This window comes from Ictalurus punctatus, chromosome 26 (genome assembly GCF_001660625.3).
Source record: "Ictalurus punctatus breed USDA103 chromosome 26, Coco_2.0, whole genome shotgun sequence".
NCBI classification, from domain to species: domain Eukaryota; kingdom Metazoa; phylum Chordata; class Actinopteri; order Siluriformes; family Ictaluridae; genus Ictalurus; species Ictalurus punctatus.
In genome coordinates this window covers 18,347,122-18,367,564 of record NC_030441.2, presented here as the reverse complement: position 1 = coordinate 18,367,564, position 20,443 = coordinate 18,347,122, and the positions used below count along the sequence as shown (strand labels likewise).

The 20,443-nt window shown below is 43.2% G+C and overlaps 3 protein-coding genes across 4 annotated transcripts in view; all 3 read left to right on the top strand.

Annotated features, from left to right (window-relative positions):
• Positions 1-9,021, top strand: cdc25d (cell division cycle 25 homolog d). Of its 2 annotated transcripts, XM_053676306.1 has the most exons (13): positions 1-192; positions 903-1,017; positions 1,191-1,276; positions 4,017-4,044; positions 4,128-4,161; positions 5,057-5,143; positions 5,697-5,831; positions 5,963-6,067; positions 6,184-6,246; positions 6,820-6,918; positions 7,097-7,344; positions 7,767-7,884; positions 8,301-9,021. In XM_053676306.1, the coding sequence occupies exons 2-13, from the start codon at positions 923-925 to the stop codon at positions 8,427-8,429; spliced, it is 1,227 nt and encodes a 408-aa protein (XP_053532281.1). In that variant the 5' UTR covers positions 1-192; positions 903-922; the 3' UTR covers positions 8,430-9,021. The 2 variants fall into 2 exon arrangements, with proteins under 2 accessions (XP_053532281.1, XP_053532280.1); XM_053676305.1 differs by lacking the exon at positions 1-192 and having other exon boundaries at positions 725-1,017.
• A 1,220-nt stretch (positions 9,022-10,241) lies between these two features.
• Positions 10,242-16,191, top strand: pgam1b (phosphoglycerate mutase 1b). The gene is made up of 4 exons (XM_017457101.2): positions 10,242-10,593; positions 11,638-11,912; positions 12,447-12,627; positions 15,174-16,191. Exons 1-4 carry the CDS (start codon positions 10,455-10,457, stop codon positions 15,341-15,343), a joined length of 765 nt encoding a protein of 254 aa, XP_017312590.1. The 5' UTR covers positions 10,242-10,454; the 3' UTR covers positions 15,344-16,191.
• Positions 16,192-17,659: 1,468 nt separating this feature from the next.
• Positions 17,660-20,443, top strand: part of exosc1 (exosome component 1) — a 6,368-nt gene continuing 3,584 nt past the window's right edge. Inside the window, exons 1-4 of the mRNA XM_017457115.3 lie at positions 17,660-17,714; positions 18,567-18,682; positions 18,921-18,995; positions 19,827-19,915. Of these exons, the coding sequence (XP_017312604.1) occupies positions 17,687-17,714; positions 18,567-18,682; positions 18,921-18,995; positions 19,827-19,915 (308 nt within the window). The 5' untranslated portion in view covers positions 17,660-17,686. The remainder of the gene's footprint in view (positions 17,715-18,566; positions 18,683-18,920; positions 18,996-19,826; positions 19,916-20,443) is intronic.

Sequence of the window (20,443 nt, the reverse complement as noted above, 5' to 3'; positions counted from 1 at the left end):
GTGTGTGTGTGTGTGATGCCATGGGGAGCGACGCGCTCAGCTGCTCACACAGCGCTTGTTGTAACAACAGCTGTTACTAAGGGGAGTTAAATCCCTCCACACACACACACACACACACACACACACACACACTCATATGGTCAGGGGGAGGATGAGATTAAGATACTCACATCACCGATCAGCTGTTCTCAGGTAAGAAACTCGCTCCACAGTCATTCTGTAGATTTCACTCCCGAGTGAATGATGAAGATTTCTGCGGTCATCAGGTCAGATTATTATTTATTAACACACACTTCTAATGCAGGACTGAATAAGGATAACAATAGACAGATAGATAGATAGATATACAGATAGATAGAGAGACAGACAGACAGGTAGGTAGATAGATATACAGATAGATATACAGATAGATATACGGATAGATAGATAGATAGATAGATAGATAGATAGATATACAGATAGATATATTGATAGATAGATAGATAGATAGATAGATAGATATACAGATAGATATATTGATAGATAGATAGATAGATAGACAGATATACAGATAGATATATTGATAGATAGATAGACAGATAGACAGGTAGGTAGACAGATATACAGATAGATAGATAGATAGATAGATAGATAGACAGGTGGGTAGATAGATAGACAGATAGAGAGACAGACAGATATAAATATAAAATATACATATAAATAGTTCTCCAAGTGATTTAAGAGTGAATCCTGTACAGATGGGCTGTGTGTAATGTATCACCAGTCCTCAGGGTTAAAGAGGTACATTAGCCGTGTGTGCTGAGCAGTTGTGGTAATGTGTATATTAAATGAAATCACAGTTATTCCAGGTTCCAGCGGTCATATTAAACACAAACTCGTGTGTGATGTTTGTATGAGGACAGATAAAGCGGGATTTGTGTGTATGGAGATGTCAGGTCTTCGGCAGGACACGGGATGGAGTGTGTCTCCGGTCTCGGAGCTGTCCAGCTGCATGCAGAGCCTCCGGTGTCAGGACAGGTGACAAGGCTACTCATATCTCTATTACATTTATAGCCTACAGTATATAGTCGTCAAACCAGCAGTCTGCAGGCACATGAGATAAATGTGCAGCATGGGAACAGACTGCATACTGTGCTCAACGTTTTAGGTCAAAATTTTCTCTCTGTCTTAAAAAACAAACCAAAAAGCAGCTCGACCCCCAGGAGACGCCTCGATCTGACGCCGGAGCTGAGCAGCTCAGACGAGGGGCAGCCCTCGGGACAGCACACACCAACAGGTCTGAACAAGAGCTCAATTAATCATACACACACACACACACACACACACTCACACACTCACCCTGCATGTGGTTTGTATTTCAGTCTCATTGTTTCTTTTGTGATGGACATTTCATTGCCGTGTTAGTCTGTTTTCACTTTCCTACATTACCCATAATGCTGTTCGACTTCCTCCGGATCGCGGTGCAGTGGGATTTATCCCTGGCTTCATCTCTACCTAAAGAGAGCGATGCAGTGGCGCTTTAGTGCTTTAGTGCTTTAGTCTGTCCAGCTCTGCCATTGCCAGGATGTACAGAGCGCTTAACAGCCTCAGTTTTCCAGAACATCTACTGATCTCCAGCCTCAGCAGTGAGGGCTGTTAATGCCACCGCTCTCCTCAACACTTATCAAGTGGAGCTTATGGAGGAAATGGGGAGGCAAAAGGATGCTGGGACACCAAACCCGGCTCTCTGGGAAGCCCTGGTTTGAAGCCCTGGTTCTCAGGAAACCAGAGAACATCCAGGTATGTGGTCGCAGTGGTAGGCAAGTGGGCTCTGTGGCTGGGGTTGTCAGGGGGATAGTCGGACAGTGAGAAGGTGGATTTCTTAGATGCGTTCATTCTTAGTTGAGTCCAAATCCCTTTTCGGGGCTTCAGTCACTGCCATGCGGCAGTAATGCGATCTGAGGAAACAGGAAGGCAAGGCTGTCCAAACTTGCCTCCTTCGTAAATCCATTGCTAGCGCTCCTCAGCCAGCTTGCCCTGGCTTTGCAGAGTGGACACTCCACTCTCAGGTGGTGAGCCAGTTGTGGGAGAGGTTTGACCATAGCTGCTGTAGATCTCTTCGCATCTTCTCTGGCAAGAGTAGGTGCGCCTATCGGTGTGGATGTGGATGCTCTGGTGCACCCGTGGCCAAACGCACTGCTTTATGAGTTTCCTCCACGAAGTCTGATCGTACCGACTCTAAGAAGAGTAAGGGAACGCGGTCACTTAGTAATACTTATTGCCCTGAATTGGCGGGTGGAAGTTATGGCCGAGGGAGATCATTCAGCTTTTGTACGAGCAGCCCCGGTCTCTCCTGTTGCACAGGGATCTTCTATCACAAGCACGAGAGGTGATTTTTTACCTCGTGGGCAAAGTAGCTCTCTGGGTCTGACCCATGAGAGGTAAAGATTAAGTGTTTCGGGCTTGCCTCAGAGGCTGATTGAAACAATCCACAACGCAAGACTGGCTTCAATCGGAACGCTCGGTCGGAAACGGAGGACATCTGAGCAAAAGGTAATGTGGAAAGATGCGCTGTTCCTTCCCTTTGTTCTGTCGCGGATGTGTTATGTTTTCTGCCGGAACTTTTGGCTAAAGGAAGAGCCTTCTCTACCGTTAAGGTTTATCTTTCTGCAGTATATGCATGCCCTGCTTGGGTTGACACAAATACAGAAGGTCAGCACCCGCTTGTATGCAGGTTTACGAAAGGTGCCTGGGGTTTAAACAGGGTTTCTAAACCACTGATTCCGCCATGGGCCTTTCGAGACTTCACCGAGTATTGATTTAAAGCTCCTTTCGCTGAAGGTTGCTTTCTTACTCGTTCTCGCGACCGCAAAACGAGTCAGTGGACTTCCTGCTCTGACTGTACACGACTCGTGCATGCGTTTCGCTTCGGATTACTCGAGAATGACTCTCAAGACCAATCCAGCGAGTCAGCTCTACCCTGCAAACCAGTGGATTTACCAACTTTTCCCCTGCCGCCTTTTTCCTCGGCGGAGGAGGAGGCGTTTCATTGCTTGTGCCCGGTTCCCAATTTACGCCATTATACAGACAAAGCAGAAGCACCGAGGAAAAGAAAACTTGGGCTGATTCACATAGGGGTAAGCCTATTTCAGGCAAGTGTGAAAACCATTGGGTTTTCATTGGGTGGTGAAACACATCATATTATGTTATAACAGCAGGGGACTTGGACCTCCAGAGGGTCAGAGGGCCCATTCTACCAGAGCCATGGCCACTTCTTGGGTGCTGTTAAAGGGTCTTTCAGCTCCCCCCGCATACGTCTCTGTATTTACATGCGTACGTAATGCCGGTTCTCTGATAACCATCTGACCACACTTCCCTCGTTGCAGTTGCACTGAGAATGAAGAAGGGACCTTCGGCAACGTCTTATATGTTTGGGAGGCGGGACTCCCTGATCACGGCCGTGATTGGTCTGTCAAGGTGTTATTGGTGATTCCAGGATCGGTCACGCGCGAGGCGTTTCCCACAGTGAGATCCCTCACTCCTGTTATAAGAGAACCGGTGTTACAGAAGTAACCTAAAGGACTTTGACTCCAACATGTGCACCGACGTCTCCACTACGTCTACGCTGGCTCTCTCTTTAATACGACACTCGAAATCAGTGAGTGAGAAAATGAGCTTTGTCTCCGCTAAGACCGAAACCCTAAGCTAAGTTATCACTTATGCTTAAGACCGTTCATTTTTTTCTTCTTCTCGCATTGTAACTTCGCTAACAGTAACGACAACAATGTCCCCCTGTGACGTCAGGCCCGCACACAACCTCACAGGAAGTCTCACAGGAATAACGGAACTACATCACCAACCGACAAACTAGCACCAGGATCACTAAAACACATCGCAAACCTTTCCTTCTAAACATGTTTCATGGTGGAGTTGAAGTTTAATAATGTTGCACTCGTTCCTTCTTAAACACAGCATTACTGTTGAACCTGGTTCTGTCGATTGTGTATCTCAGTTAAATGCCATGTTTGCGTTTGCAGTGATGATGAGGAGGACGAGGAGTTACAGGTGAGTTTGTCGACATTTCACCTCTACATGGTGTGTATTTATTGCAGTGTGTATTTATAACAGTCTGAATGTCAACTTTGCAGAAAAGTGAAGTCTTCTGAACAGACCTCGAACACGGTACGACAAACTGAAGGCTTCTTTTAAATCTGACTTCATTTTAAACTGGTAATATTATAGATACAGCGCCATCTGGTGGAACCTGGTGTAAAGTGAAACTAGAGGAATTACAGTGTAATTGAAATGGTTTAGAATGAGTCATGTGGCCTGTGAGCATAGTGTACACTTCAGTAAGACTATATGAAACCGTGACCTTTTCCCCTTTAGGCTGTATAACTGCCCCTTTGTCTAATCTCAGTCACCTAATACAGTCACATTCTATGCTCCACGTATCCGTATTAAACAAAAGGCGAGAAGAGTTCACTTCCTGCATCACGCCAAGTCGAAAGCCTTCCAAACTCTCAGCTAAAGCATGTGTAGGTCTTTTTCTCTGACACAAAGTGTGTTTCCTCTTAAGATCATTTTAATATTCATTAGCCAGGTTATTGTTATTTATTATCAATGAGTGTAGAGAAATTAGACGAGAGAGAGAGAGAGAGAGAGAGAGAGAGAGAGAGAGAGAGACTGAGACTTAATGGTTAGCATGTTTGCCTCACATCTCCAGGGTCGGGGGTTCGATTCCCACCGTGGCCCTGTGTGTGTCCGGTTTCCTCCCCCAGTCCAAAAACATGCATGGTAGGCTGATTGGCGTGTCTAAAGTGTCTGTAGTGTATGAATGGGTGTGTGTGTGTGTCCTGCAATGGATTGGCACCCTGTCCAGGGTGTACCCCACCTTGTGCCCGATGCTCCCTGTGATAGGCTCCAGGTTCCCCGTGACCCTGAACGATAAGCGGTATAGAAGATGGATGGATGTCACATTTCTTCATTTATTTTAATAACTTGTTTATAATCGATAGGTAGATAGATTCTGAGTACTAAGGGACAGAGGATTAATATCTTGTGTGTTTTTGTTTAGCGTGGATCACAGACCAACAGCCTGAGAGGAGGAACTGAGGATGATGAAGGTGCTGAAGATGCTGATAAGGAGAACACCGGCGTGCGTGTCAGTATCGTGCTGTACTTGGTTATTAATTCGATAACACAAACACTTACAATGCACTGAAGTTGCTTTACAGCCACTTTACATCACAGCGGCTATAAACAGTCGTTCCATCACCGGCCTCTGTTTTTCTCTCTCTCTTGAAACTGCAAGGAAGCGTAAAGTTCTCTGTCCTGAAGATGTCTGTCCTTTAAGTCGCAGCTTCACCTCCGACCGTTACAAAACGCTGACACTGGAGACTCCTTGCATGAATTTTTAAATAAACGTCTCCTTACACAACTCCCTCTACAGGCGTTGTTGCTATAGAAACGATAAGGTATTAGAACGAGCGCATTAATAGAAACATGTGACTTGAGGCTGCACTGCCGTCAGAGCTGCTGCTATAAAACCTTAACGTGACGTACTAACGGCGCACATTAAGGTGCTGATGTTGAGATATGACTCATGACTCTCTCTTCAACACGTGACATTATACGGTTCTCTTGTTGTCTTTTCTGCCGCACATGCAGACAGTATGACCTGTGGGTAATGTGTTTCTGTGTGTTTTGTGCTGCAGAAGAGCGTGAGAGTGAGACTGTTCAGCTCGTCCAGCCTTGAAGATCCTGAAGATCAGCTGCAGTCTGGGAGAAGAAGTAAGGGACCATCCTGCTCTTCACCAGAAGAGGAGGAACCGGATTCGCCCGATTCAGTGGTACGACTGTCTCGTGTTCTGTTGAAAAAAATCACAGGCTACAGGTTTAAGAGTTGCAAGTCCTAAAATTAAAGTTCCCTCATTGTATTACCTTTGGCATCTTCTCTCTTCCTGTCTCTCTCTCTCTGCAGTCACTGATGCTGTTCCAGAGACTGAGATCCAGGAGAGATCCAGCACACACACTCACCCCCGACAGCACCGTCACTGATCACCACCTCACTGGAGACTTTAGCCAAGTACAATACCCTAAACACCACAAATACTGACAACAGCAACTCGGGCAATAAGTGACGCGATAGATGATGTATTTTAATATAACGGTACGTGAGTTTAGCATGTTGTTCTTCCACAGCATCCTGTGCTTCCTGTGGAGAAGGTGAACCATCAGGATCTTCACTGCGTTTCAGCTCAAACTGTGAGTACACGCCTGCTTCTATAACAACACGGCCTGGGGTAGAGTGTATTGTGCTTTTAAATGTGTATTTAAACTTTATATCGCATTGGGAATAATCCTGTATAATCCTTTACAATTAATACGTCTGTTGATAAACAGTACCGGTGACTCTGAATCATTTCTGTTTTTTACTTTAATGATGTTAAAATACAGAATGATCATACAGTAGCAGGCTTTTAAACAGACACAGAGACCACACCTCCTTCACTGAGACCACAGACACAGAGGCCATGCCTCCTTCACTATGATTGACAGACACAGAGGCCACGCCTCCTTTACTATGGTTGACAGACACAGAGGCCTGCTTCCTTCACTGAATCCTAGACACAGAAGCCACGCCTCCTTCACTATGATTAACAGATATAGAGGCCACACCTCCTTCACTGAGACCTACAGACACAGAGAACACAGCTCCTTCACTGAGACCTACAGACACAGAGAACACACCTCCTTCACTGAGACTGACAGACACAGAGATTTGCCTCTTGGTGCATTTCCTGTGTATAAATGTGTACTTCCTGTGCTGTCCTGCAGGTGGCATCTCTGATCAGCGGTCAGTTCGGCGCAGTAGTGGAAGACTTCCTCATCATCGACTGCCGGTATCCATACGAGTATCGAGGAGGTCACATCAAGGTCTTGTTGATTCTACGTTCTGCAAAGATGACAGTTGTTTTCTTCTTTATATTCTTTACAGAGTGATGATTAGGATTTTTAGCCCCAGCCATTAACATGCCTCTCGGTCAGAGCTGGGACAGCCATTTCGTTACCTTCTCTCTCACCTCACTGATCCTGGACCTGCCTTTTCCCTCAGGGAGCAGTGAACCTGTACACCAAGTCTCAGATCCTCAAGGCTTTCCTCCAGGGCTCGTCCAGCCCGCAGGTGTCTCCAGCTGGCCGTCGTGCCCCAGGAGGGGCGTCTGTGCTGGGCACACGGGGCAGCAGGGGGGAGACACCGGCGTCTGGAGGTCCTGCAGCAGGAGGAGATAATGAGGGGGCCTCATCGCCCAGAAAACTCATAGTGTTTCACTGCGAGTTTTCATCAGAGAGAGGACCACGGCTGTGAGAGAAAACACACACACACACACACACACACACACACACACACACACACACACACACACACACACACAGGACCCGTCCCAATGAAAAGGGCGTGTGTCAAAAACAGTATTGAACCTCAGTGAGCACCAACTGACCCAGACATATGGACGTCTATTTTTGGACCTTTTTGGAGATTATCCACTTTGTTCCAGTGCCCTAGTGTATTATGTTAAATTATGTTTTAGCTTCTTAATTTAATAGTTTTTTTTTTTTAAAGTTAATTTAATACCTCTCTTAACATACAGGAAAATCGTCAGAAGCAACAGAATCCAGGTTTTAGACTAGGATTAACTCACATTAATGGTGATATTAAATATCAGTGTGTGTGTGTGTGTGTGTGTGTGTGTGTGTGTGTGTGTGTGTGTGTGTGTGTGTTGTAGTTGTCAGTATCTGAGGGAGTTGGATCGTACAGTGAATGTTCAGACGTATCCTCACCTCCTCTACCCCGAGCTCTACCTACTGCAGGGGGGATACAAGCACTTCTACTTCTGCTGTCCGGTAGCACACACACACACACACACACACACACACACACACACACACACACAGTCCTCAACATTCTAACACACCCTAAAAACTAAAGATCTTCTCTCTCTCTCTTGCTCACTGACTCTGTCTCTCTTTTTGTGTCTGTCTCTCACTGACTCTCTCTTTTGGTGTCTCTCTCACTGACTCTCTCTTTTGGTGTCTCTCTCACTGACTCTCTCTTTTGGTGTCTCTCTCTTTCGCTGACTCTGTTTATCTCTTTCTGTCTCTCTGCCTTTTTCTCTGTCTCTCTCACGGACTATCTTTCTGTCTCTTTCATTGACTCTCTCTTTCTTTTTGTCTCTCTTTCTCACTGACTTTCTCTCACTGACTCGGTCTCTCTCTCTCTCTATTCTCTTGCTTACGCTCCGTCTCTCTCTCTCTCTCAGGAGCTGTGTGAGCCACATGGTTATGTCCCCATGCGCCACAGCGACTTCAGAGAACAGCTTCGGCGTTTCAGCAGGAAGAGGCGCCAACATCGTCGCAGACGTCCAATCAGATCGCAGCAGAGGACATGACACTTTTAACACAGACTGAGAGCTGTCTATAAAGAACTGGACAGAACCCATAAGTGAACGCTGGAAATGATTGGGAAGGCAGTTAGAGCGAGGAGCTATATTGATGATAAAGTATAAATATCATGATTTATACAGTGATACACGTTCCTAAGACATCACAGGTACAGTTTGTGTTTTTATAACATCGACGAACTCCACTGGTGCTCACAGAAACAATTAGCTGATTACATCTTATTTATACAATGCCCCTTGTGTTTCCGTGTTAAATCATTGATTTTTATTTTACCATCCTTAAAGGAAAGTATTACTGGCGTAGTATTTTTCCACAGATCATTTAGCAAATCTACATTTAGCAACACTTTGTTCATCCTGAAAATGTCTTCATTGTGTGCTATTAAAAGTATTGTGTTATTATATTTTCACCATATCACCTCCCTTACGCATTCTATTAACACTCACTTTGTTTAATAAATGATCCTATGTACTCATTTAATTATCTTTTACATTATACACGCTTACTGAACAAACTGTTAAAGGAGCCGTCCGTAATGTGTAGCGCCCTCTGCTGTGTGAGAGATGAAGTGCTACCGCGACGGAAACGCCAACAATCTCGTATGCCAAACCCGTAAAATTGCCTTTATACTGTATATACTGTAAGAAGTGGATTTGAGTAGCTTTGTTATGGCTGGGTGTGGAGCTAAACTTCAGAGCTGGAAAACTGTAAACTGAAGCTCAAAATGATTGTTTACCAGATATCTTGCGAATCCTAAGCTACATTTCTCTGACGTATCTCCTATTAAAGAATATGATTAGTACAGGTACATACACAAACACTATCAAACGGTGAAAGGTACCTTTAACTACAAGTTGTTAGCGAGCTGGCTAAAGTGCTGAGGTAAACAGTGACTGTGCAACAACATAACTGTCAGGAATAAACATGGATGGAACGTGGATGGTTTTGTGAGCTAACCGGACAGGGTTTCTGACAAGAATTTTACTTAGTCACATTCACAAATCTTTCTCACAGATGTTCTAGACGTCTAAACGTAAAACTTTATAATCTTCCTTGAAAATAACCCAAAAGTAACCCTTACTAAAGTTCTCCTGAACTCAAAAGCTTCATGATTAAACACTCGTGTTTTATGGATTGTTACCACAGCACAAAAGACACATTTTCTTTTGTGTGTGTGTGTGTGTGTGTGTGTGTGTGTGTGTGTGTGTGTGTGCACGCGCGCGCATCTCATTTGAAACTTTCTCAGTACTTCTGTGTAAAATTCATTTGGGAAGCGTTACAGATGAGACCGGTGTGTACGTGAACCTCAGATCTGACAGGATAACTCAACTTTTAGCTCTGAAACCTGCCTGCTAAGGCAGCTAGCTAAGATAGCTAACGTTTATGGGAATGCTAGGTGATACAGACTGAGACACAGAAACTGAAATCCCTCACAGTTTGATTTGACAGTTAGGCACTGTTCCAGCAGACAGTTAGCTGGCTAGCTAGTTTGGATGTGGAGGTCTCTGATTTGCATAATCATGCATACTCATGATTCCTTTGTGTTTACAATGACGACTAAAGTGTAGTACTTGTGTGTTCACAGACATTTTTTAAAGCAGTTTATTGAATGTTACTGAAAGATTAAAAAAAAAAACCATATATATAGTTTTAAAATAATATGAAAAATTACACAACGAGTAAAAACGACAAGCGGAGGCTTAAGCATATAGTCGTGTAGGATGAGGAGTTACTATAGCAACCACTGACCAATCACAGCGCGGCTGCCTCAGCTTGCCTGATTGGTGGAAAGCAGCAGCAGCAGCAGAAGAAGAAGAAGCAGGAAGTGTTTTCCTTCTTCACTTCCCCGTTCTGTCCGCGACCGCGACCTCCGGAATTATCATCGCGTTCCTGCGTCTGGAGCGTGTTCATCTCGAGTCTCCACCATTCCACGCTTTTTCCTGCGCGGTTTCACAGGACAGCCCGTGTTTTGCCGGAAGTACTGCGCGACTGCACCGAGCGGACTCTGCACCATGGCCGCCTACAAGCTGGTGTTGATCCGGCACGGAGAAAGTTGCTGGAATCAGGAGAACCGCTTCTGCGGCTGGTTCGACGCCGACCTCAGCGACACCGGCACCCAGGAGGCCAAGAAAGGCGGCCAGGCGCTGAAAGGTGAGCGGCGGTCAAACCCTGTGGCGCTGAAACATCCGTGTGTCCTTAAATAGTGAAGGACTTCAGTGCGTTAGGGGCGTGGCCGAACGTACTCCATTTCCGCACGGAGCTAACGGGACGCTAGGATACTGCGGAATTTTGCGCATGCGCAAACTTTACGACTAGTGGATTAAATTAGAAACAAAGAGAATAGATAAATAACTAAATAAAACCGCAATAGATCGATTGATGCATTAAAAAAATAACTTTTTCTTTAAATCTTACTCGTTTTTGGTTGGTTTCTTATAAAAGACACGCCCCTCTTACGTATAAAAGACACGGCCTTCATTACCATATTAATAATAACAAATAAATACAGAAAGCAACAAATGAAGTAAGAAAAAAAGCATGAAGAAAAACATCCACAAATACAGAAATATATATATATATATTATATGAAATAAATAAGATAAATTAATTTTTTGAACAATTACAATGAACAATTACACAAGTTCATTGTTTTAATAAACAGATAAATAAATAGAAATGGCAAAATACGTAGCTGTTTTTCAGATTTGTATTCAATAACTTTTTTTATTTTAAAAGCTGTAATAGATGCAGAAATGTATGTTTAAAATAAATTAAGACATTAATTGCACACACACATAAACAAATGAAGAAATACATGGTCATAATTAAAAAAATATATATATAGACAAACAAGTCAAAAATCTAATAAATATACTTTGTGTACAATTAAATTTATATTTTCATTTGATTAACTTTTTGATATTTTTTTTGGCAGATTTGGTTAATTTTGTTAGGAAACAGGATTATGATTTTGTGGCATTAAAAGAATTTTATTGGAGGAAATAAATTAAACGTGTAGATCTAGTCACATTTCACATTTAAATTTTCTCCTTGAAGTGATCAATAGACTCTGGTGAGATCCGGAGAATCAGAAACTTTTGGTGCGTCAGTAGTGTGTAGAAATCTTTAAAATGTTTTTAAAAAATGTAAAAAGCGCCTGTGTTTATGTTCCTCTTTTTTCTCTCGCCCCTACAGACGCAGGTTATGAGTTCGATGTGTGCTACACGTCTGTGCTGAAGCGGGCCATCAGGACGCTGTGGTTGGTGCTGGAGGGCATCGATCAGATGTGGCTTCCTGTGCATCGCACCTGGCGTCTGAACGAGCGCCACTACGGCGGCCTGACTGGGTTGAACAAGGCCGAGACGGCGGCCAAGCACGGAGAGGAGCAGGTGAAGATCTGGAGGCGCTCGTACGACGTCCCGCCACCTCCCATGGAGCCCGAGCACGACTTCTACTCCAGCATCAGCCAGGTGAATATCATTCAGCGTACCTTCAGTTCTGTACTGTTGTACTGAAATACACATCTCATTGCATGGCAATTCCAGTACAGAGGCATCTACACATTTCACTCAGCAAAACAAAAAAAATCGACATTCTACAAATAGGCAAATTGGGAGTGTGCTAACTCGCATTATTCCCCGCCCCTTTCCTGCCCAGCCCTTCTTTTGCTATTTGTAACCTGATTGGAGGAGTAAACATGACTCGGTGTCACACACTGTTGTTTTGCACGTTATTTTCTGATAAAAGGATCTTTTATTGGGTGTTACGCTTATGACACTTTTGTCACCTGTCAATCAAGAAAAATCTTTGGTTGATCACATGTTTAAAACAAGAAAACATAAGCGCTTATAAATACAAGCATTTAAAAAAAAAAAAACTTCATCATGACCTTATTCATGTGATTATTATCTCACAACTGCCGTACTTAATTATTTAATAAAATCCTACCTGAAAACCCTTCCTGAGGTCCGGTATTTACAGCACTGCCCATCGCTTTCCTGCAGGACCGTCGCTATGCCGACCTGACTGAGGACCAGCTGCCGTCGTGCGAGAGCCTGAAGGACACGATCGCCCGCGCTCTGCCCTTCTGGAACGATGAGATCGCCCCGCAGATCAAAGAGGGCAAGAGAGTGCTCATCGCCGCCCACGGCAACAGTCTCCGGGGCATCGTCAAGCACCTGGAGGGTGAGGAGCAGGCTCAGATTAACACAGTGTGGTGCCCTAGGGTGACCACGCTTGAAGTGCCTCCCCCACTCCTCCCACTTTACTTGTAAAAAAAAAAAAAAAAAAAAGGAGATTTACTATGGCTATAAAGACCATAGATTTACATGAATTTATAACTAAAGTACAGACTCACCACACATACTGCAGAAAAATGTCAAACCCAAACAAAAAACCTGACATCACAGATAGACATGGGCCTACAAATTCCATTCTAGCTCTCACTGATGCACAAATCTGAATGAAACTCAAATGCCAATGCAACATGTCATGCTATTTATCATTATTTCCATCATAAATGGCATGTATGAGGACTGCATGCAAAACCATTAGAGTGTGTCTAAAAAAATCATTGCACACGCGCACTAAATAACCGAAGCCCAAGTAACGCTGTTGCAAGTAACAAATTCAGCACCACAGAGACGGACAGCAGCGAAACATACACACAATCGCAATCCTTTATATGCTTATATTTTCATATTCTCTCTCTCTCTCTCTCTCGCTATATATATATATATATATATATATATATATATATATATATATATATATATGAGAGCAATACATTACAGGTCTTGTCGTTATCTTAAACATCTGCTGCCCCTCATTGGCTCACTCGCCCAATCCTATGTAGGGATAATCCGGCCTTGGTGAGGAGTCCTCACAAATCGCACCGTGCGCGCTTAGAGCAAGTCTCGAATCAGCCTTAGCTCAGTATTCTAGAGGACTGCATCCAGCAGAAAGTTACAGTGGAGTGGAGGTATAGAGTTACAAATCTTTCTGTCTCAGTGAGGGAGCATGTGAATATTTTAGTCAGTGATCGTTAGACAGTTAGTTAGATGGGTAGTTATATGGGTAGTTAGATAGTTAGATGGGTAGTTAGGTGGGTAGTTAGATGGGTAGTTAGATAGTTAGATGGGTAGTTAGGTGGGTAGTTAGATGGGTAGTTAGATAGTTAGATGGGTAGTTAGGTGGGTAGTTAGATGGGTAGTTAGATAGTTAGTTAGATGGGTAGTTAGATAGTTAGTTAGGTGGGTAGTTAGATAGTTAGTTAGGTGGGTAGTTAGATGGGTAGTTAGATAGTTAGTTAGATGGGTAGTTAGATAGTTAGTTAGATGGGTAGTTAGATAGTTAGTTAGATGGGTAGTTAGATGGGTAGTTAGATGGGTAGTTAGATGGGTAGTTGGATAGTTAGTTAGATGGGTAGTTAGACGGGTAGTTAGATAGTTAGGTGGGTAGTTAGATAGTTAGATGGGTAGTTAGGTGGGTAGTTAGATGGGTAGTTAGATAGTTAGTTAGATGGGTAGTTAGATAGTTAGTTAGGTGGGTAGTTAGATAGTTAGTTAGGTGGGTAGTTAGATGGGTAGTTAGATAGTTAGTTAGATGGGTAGTTAGATAGTTAGTTAGATGGGTAGTTAGATAGTTAGTTAGATGGGTAGTTAGATGGGTAGTTAGATGGGTAGTTAGATGGGTAGTTGGATAGTTAGTTAGATGGGTAGTTAGACGGGTAGTTAGATAGTTAGACGGGTAGTTAGATAGTTAGATGGGTAGTTAGATAGTTAGATGGGTAGTTAGACGGATAGTTAGATGGGTAGTAAGAGTTAGATATTTAGCTAGATGAGTGGTTATTTAGTCAGATTGATAGTTAGTTAGTTAGATGGGTAGATTAGTACTTTTTGTTTTTGGCTCAAATGCACTTCCTGTACTTCTTCAGTGTTTCTGTGGAATTACAGAGTTACAGAATTGTTTTGGTTTTGGCTGAACTGCTTTCTTTCACATGATTGTTTGCTCCTGAGTGCCAGAAAAGCGTTCGCCCTTTTGTCGAGAGAAGCCACGTACATCTGTGGCCAGGAATCCAAGAGAACAAAACTGGCCATGCTCTCTGGGTGGGTGGGGCATTCTCTCTCTCTCTCTCTCTCTCTCTCTCCCTGTCAATCACAGTGACACTGGCCAATCATGAGTGTCTGTGAGCTCATGCATGTGACTTCATGTGTCTTAGATGCAGATTGGCAGGTGACCAAATTGGGGGGAAAATGGAGCGTAATAATAATAATACTAATAATAATAATAATAATAAATGAAGAAACTGGACAGTGTAATACAAACTCACAGTAGCTCATCGCCAGTTAAACAGCTTGAAGCCGATCAAGGTTCAAGCCGATCAAGGATCAAGTCAAGGTTCACATTAGTGACTCTCCTTATATGTAAATGTACACAAACATACACACTGACTGGATTTCCAGGAGTTTAATATTTTTGTGTTGCATCATTCATCATTTCTGGATAAGATTAGTATGCAGCGTGATAGACGAGGCTCACTCACTGTAATGCATCACACACTGCCCCCTACTGTTCACTCTGGTATTACACCACTACTATATGTTGTGTTCATTTATTATTATTATTATTATTTTTAATCATTCAGGGAGTTTTGCCTGTTGATCCATGACCACATGTCTACATTCTGTAAAATCTGACTCATGCATATTATTGTGTGTGTGTGTGTTCAGGTATGTCAGAGGAGGCCATCATGGAGCTGAACCTCCCCACAGGAATCCCCATCCTGTATGAGCTGGACAAGAACCTGAAACCCGTTAAGCCCATGCAGTTCCTCGGGGATGAGGAGACCGTGCGCAAGGCCATGGAGGCTGTGGCTGCTCAGGGCAAGGCCAAGAAATAGAGAGAGAGAGAGAAGGAAGAAGAAGAAGATGATGAGGAAGTGGTGTGGGAAATTATGGGAGAGTGAGATTTATCAAACATGTGTTTAGTCATTATGATCCTTCCAGAATGTGATCTGGGTTCCACACAGCGCTCCGTGACTACCTTATGAGAAATTATTTAATCAGAATCCAGAGCAAATGTCAGAAAATATTCCTCAGCAGTATTAAACGGTCGAATCCCCGAGTGACCCGAGACGTCCCCGTGCATTTAAAGCACTGCATTTTCTGTGCGCTTCAATAGAACTGACTCGGCTTTCTCGGTAGTGGAAGCTCTACGGCAACGGTATCCAGGCAACGGCACTTAACGGACGACGGGGCAGCGGATAAATCCACTGTGTGTGTGTGTGTGTCCCTTTTGTAGAAAAGAAGCCGAATACGCTGTGTTCCAAATCGCACCGTGACTCACAATGAACATCGTACGCCCACAGCATAGCACTTAAAATACACACACACACACACACACACACACACAATCAGAGCATCTATCGTTTTATAGAATCTCCCCTGGAGTTAAGTGTGAGGACCAAAAGTTATCATTCTTAACTTTTAGTATTTTGAAGGGTGCTTTTGTCTCGGCTTTTGAATTTGTGTGTGTGTGTGTGTGTGTGTGTTACATGGTGTAAATCCGATTGTATTTAAATGTGAATTATTCTTTATAAATGCGCCATCCCTAAGCGTAGGTGTTGTATGACGATGCTGGATTTATTTTTGCTTGCCTGAACGACTGATGTCTGATGTCTGATGTCTGATGTGAACCTACACTGGAGTTTGTGTGTGTAACGCTTAATAAATGCCTGGTGAAAAGAAAGATGGTGGAAATGCGGTGTTTATTCAGCAGAACGAGATTGAATGACGATTCTGAATAACATTGTAACGGTGTGTAAAGTGACCTGAGTACAAATGAATAAATGAAAATGAATGGGATGTGGCAGAAATTAAGAAGAAAAAGGAGGAAGGAAAAAAACCCATTCAAATTATTTATACAGTGGATCTAAAAAGTCTACACACCCCTGATAATATGGAAGGTTTTTGAAACCAAGATAAATCATGTCATAAACCTTTTCAACCTTTGTTGTGAAATTGTAACATATAAAGTGAAAAACTATAAGAATCCTTTGAGGGGTATATATATATATGTATATATATATAAAACCTAGTTGCATAAGTTTGCGCACCCCTAAACTAATACTTAGCTGAAGCAGATTTAGATTTTATCACAGTATTCAATCCGTCTGTGTAAGAGCCAATCAGTGTGGAGCGTCTTCACTTAGCAATATTTTGTCATTCTTCCTTGCGAAAGCGTTCCAACTCGGTCAGACGGCGTCTGGGCGTCTCCTGCACACAGCTCTCTTCAGATCACCGCACAGATTTTAGATTGGATTTAGGTCTGGACTCCAGACCCTGGAACTTGTTTTGGTGAAGCCGTTCCTTTGTCGATCTGGAGGTCTGCTTGGGTTGTCATGCTGCAAGCTGAAATTCCTCTTCATCTGAAGTGTTTTAGCAGAAACCTTAAGGTTCCGCACCAAAATTGGCTGGTATTTAGAACTATTCATTATTCCCTCCAAACCAGTTCCAGCTGAAAAAAAAACAGGCACAAAGTATAATGCTGCCACCACCGTGCTTCCCTGGTGTGTACACCAAAGCAAGCTGGATAGGTTTTTTTCCCCCCTCTTTTCCCACCAAAAACATTTCTGCGTGTTTGTCACTTGGTATTTATATGTTGCAGTTTCACAATAAAAGGGTGAAAAAGATTTTGACATGTTTTAAATTTGTTTGTTTTTTTAATCACAAAAACCTGCCATTTTACAGGGGTGTGTGTAGACCTTTTACATCTATTGTGTGTGTGTGTGTGTGTGTGTGTGTGTGTGTGTGTGTGTGTGTGTATAAGAATCATACAGAAAGTAAGAAGTATAATGTATGTACATATTATTTTTTGTTTGAAGCCTTAATGTATTTGTCCATTTATTATTTCTGTTTATTTACTTATGCAGCTGTTGTTTCCTGTATTCATTATTTATTTGTCATGTAACTATATATATATATATATATATATATATATATATATATATATATATATATATATATAAATCAATGCTTTATTTTTGTATCTCTTTGATCCTTGTGTTGTTTATTTGTTCGCTTGTACATTTTTTAAATTCAATAACTTTCATTGTGTCAGAATCCGCTCTCCACAACAAAGATGGCGTCCCGAGCGTCCCGTGCTCACCGTCTCGACCAATCATAAATCAGCCTCGCGCTGTTACTACCAGCCAATCAGCGCTTGCAAGACTCTTCTTGAAAACATGTCGCCCATGAAGCTGTGTGTTCCAGGTAGGTGAACGGTTGAAATAGTTCATTTCTCTGTGTTTGGCGGCCCGAGGTTTGGAGCAGATGTTTAATGACACGTCGCGGTGTTGTGTGAGTGGTTTATTTTGAGTTTGTTTTGAAGATTTCAGGTGAATATTTAAAGCGAAGTCATCGGTAGCGTTTGACTGAATCATCTGTCGGAGCAGCAGCACGCGCTCCAGCGTGGGACTTTTTTCAGTTCTAGTGTTTAAAAATAACGGGTTTAAGAGTTTATAGTAGCGTTCCAGCGATGCGCTGGTGATTATTCGATATACGGGCTGTGTATACTACAGGGGGGGTGTTCTGGGCGTGTGCTGGTGTGGACTTGTTAAAACTCATGCTTTTTCCTCGTGAGAGTGAACTTGTTGGGTGAGCCACGCCCACCGCCCGGGGCTCGTCACTGCGCTCGAGCCAAACATTCCATTCCATATATTTTGATCGAATTCCAGGTAAACGGCCACGTGCAGACCCCGAAGTGTAAACGTATAACCCGTGATGCGTCTAAACACGTCCCGAGCGCTCCTTACGCAGAGTCTGTTACTGACAGGGCAGGATTTTACACATGGGGTGGCAAAGGGTGGGGATTTAGGGTGGCAGGAGAACGTGCAGGGGTGGGATCACGTGCCTACGACGTGCATATGAATACAGGACTGCTGGAAAAAGGTCCGAGCCTGTGGCCTGTTGGAGGGAGGTACGAGTCTGTGCAAAAACTGTTCCTCATTCAGAATGCCGTATCCCGTGTGTGTCAGGTGCATGTTTTCAATCTCGTATCGTTCAGTGTGTGATTTTGAAAGTGAAAAATCTGTGCCGTTTCCTGATTTAATGAACGTTTGCCAGGTGAAAGGCTTTGCAGCGTGGAGGACTGCACCCCTGGCGCGGGCACGTATCTGCGGCACGGCTCCGTTTTCGCCTCGCTGGCCGGCTACGTGCTGAGAAGGAACGAAGGCGAGGAGGTGAGGACGTGAGCGAGTGTGACACACAGCTGTGTGTGTGTGTGTGTGTGTGTGTGTAGGGTTGATTGTGTAAGCTTGTGCCTTGCAGGTTTCAGCAGACATGCCCACTTTATCTCTGTCCTCATTTCCCTTCAGCGGAAACGCTTCAGATACTTTTCTTCGTCTGACTTTAGGATTGTAAAAGAATTTAAAACGTATCTGAATCTGTTTGTTGTTGTTGTTGTTGTTGTTGTCATAGCTGCCGGTGATCTCGGTAGTTAAAGAGACCGAAGCACAGCTTTTGCCTGACGTCGGAGCCATCGTCACCTGTAAGGTAGGTGTAGGTGTGTGTGTGATGTGTTTGTGAGAAGAGCACTTTTCCCAGTGCTAGGAAACACTTTTAGGGAAATAGAAAATCCTTTCGTTTTTTTTTACTTTTAACGGTTCGAGATGAAAACCGGCCCAAACTGGATCCAGCAGAACTTTTTCATCAAACGAATAGACCAGTGGAGATGTATATCATTTTAAGAGTTCGGAGGTTCGGTGCGTAAACAGTGCGTGTACACACAGTCGCCTCCTTCATGGACCGCAGTTCATATATTTCTTTCTCTCCTCTTTTGATTTTTTTTTTCCCCTCTCCTTCTCTTTCTTTCTGTCTTTCTTTCTTTCCTGTAGTTTATTTTTCATCAAAATAAGAGATGACTGAGCTTTTTGATTCTCTCTCTTTCAGTCTTTCCTTGAAGTATTTCTTACTTTTCTATCGTTCCTGTATTCCAGCCAATCAGCATTTATCTATGCTGCTAGCCCCGCCCCCGATAACTCTCTCTTGGTATTAGTGCTGAAGTTGAGGATGCGTTAGTACCAGGTGTGTGTGTGTGTGTGTGTGTGTGTGTGTGTGTGTGTGTGGTGGGGAGGAGAGGATGTAGTTTTCATTTTCATGAATAATCTTCAAACCCCCACGCACCGTTCGTCATTTTAACGGCAGCGGTGTTAATGACTCGAGAGGTCGTCATGGCAACAGAGAATCTGAAAACGGGCTTTTAAAACGTTTATGTAACCGTGCGAGACGAAGCTTCGGCACTGGCGTCGTGACATATTTCTATTTATTTTTTAAAATTTTTTTACTTGTCCCTTTTGCATGAATATTGTGTGTTTGTGTGTCCAGGTGACGAGCATCAACCCACGGTTTGCGAAAGTGCACATCCTCTACGTGGGATCTACGCCTCTGAAGGACCGGTTCAGAGGCACCATCAGGTACACACACACTTGCTGATGAGCTTGGAAACGTGTGTGTGTGAGAATAATATTATTAATGAACACTGTATAGGTCATGTTTTTTTTGTGGGGGAGGGGGAGAGGTTCTCAGATTTAAAAAAAAAAAACCCCGAAAACATCCAGTAATTGTGTTGACTGGACTGGATGACACTGTGACCTTCAAAATAATGTCATTTCATCATGATGTCAGTAATATCAGTGTAACGTGACTGATAACAGAACTAGAGCTGCAGCAGGTGATATCCTTATCACTTTATATTGATCTCCCAATACACATTTCTCAGATATTACAGTATCACAGTATCTTTTAATAAAAAAAAATCTATATATATTATAGATTATAATCTCTGGACGCGTTAAAATGGTAAAATATAAATTCTAAAGGAATGTTTCCGTTCCTCCTGTGCAGTTATTTTTGTGGACGTTACAGAGCACTGAAATGAGACGTTAGTTTAAATCAGACTGAACCCCAGTATGAATGCGGTTTCATAGATTTGGGGAATCAGT

What these genes read in the sequence shown, in the direction of transcription:
- cdc25d (XM_053676305.1), top strand. Translation starts at nt 815, where the DNA reads ATGTGTATATTAAATGAAATCACAGTTATTCCAGGTTCCAGCGGTCAT. An exon ending in AGGAGGACGAGGAGTTACAG is followed by an intron (nt 4,045 to 4,127) that starts GTGAGTTTGTCG and finishes TCAACTTTGCAG; the next exon opens with AAAAGTGAAGTCTTCTGAAC. An exon ending in CTGAACAGACCTCGAACACG is followed by an intron (nt 4,162 to 5,056) that starts GTACGACAAACT and finishes GTTTTTGTTTAG; the next exon opens with CGTGGATCACAGACCAACAG.
- pgam1b (XM_017457101.2), top strand. Translation starts at nt 10,455, where the DNA reads ATGGCCGCCTACAAGCTGGTGTTGATCCGGCACGGAGAAAGTTGCTGG. An exon ending in TCTACTCCAGCATCAGCCAG is followed by an intron (nt 11,913 to 12,446) that starts GTGAATATCATT and finishes GCTTTCCTGCAG; the next exon opens with GACCGTCGCTATGCCGACCT. An exon ending in CATCGTCAAGCACCTGGAGG is followed by an intron (nt 12,628 to 15,173) that starts GTGAGGAGCAGG and finishes GTGTGTGTTCAG; the next exon opens with GTATGTCAGAGGAGGCCATC.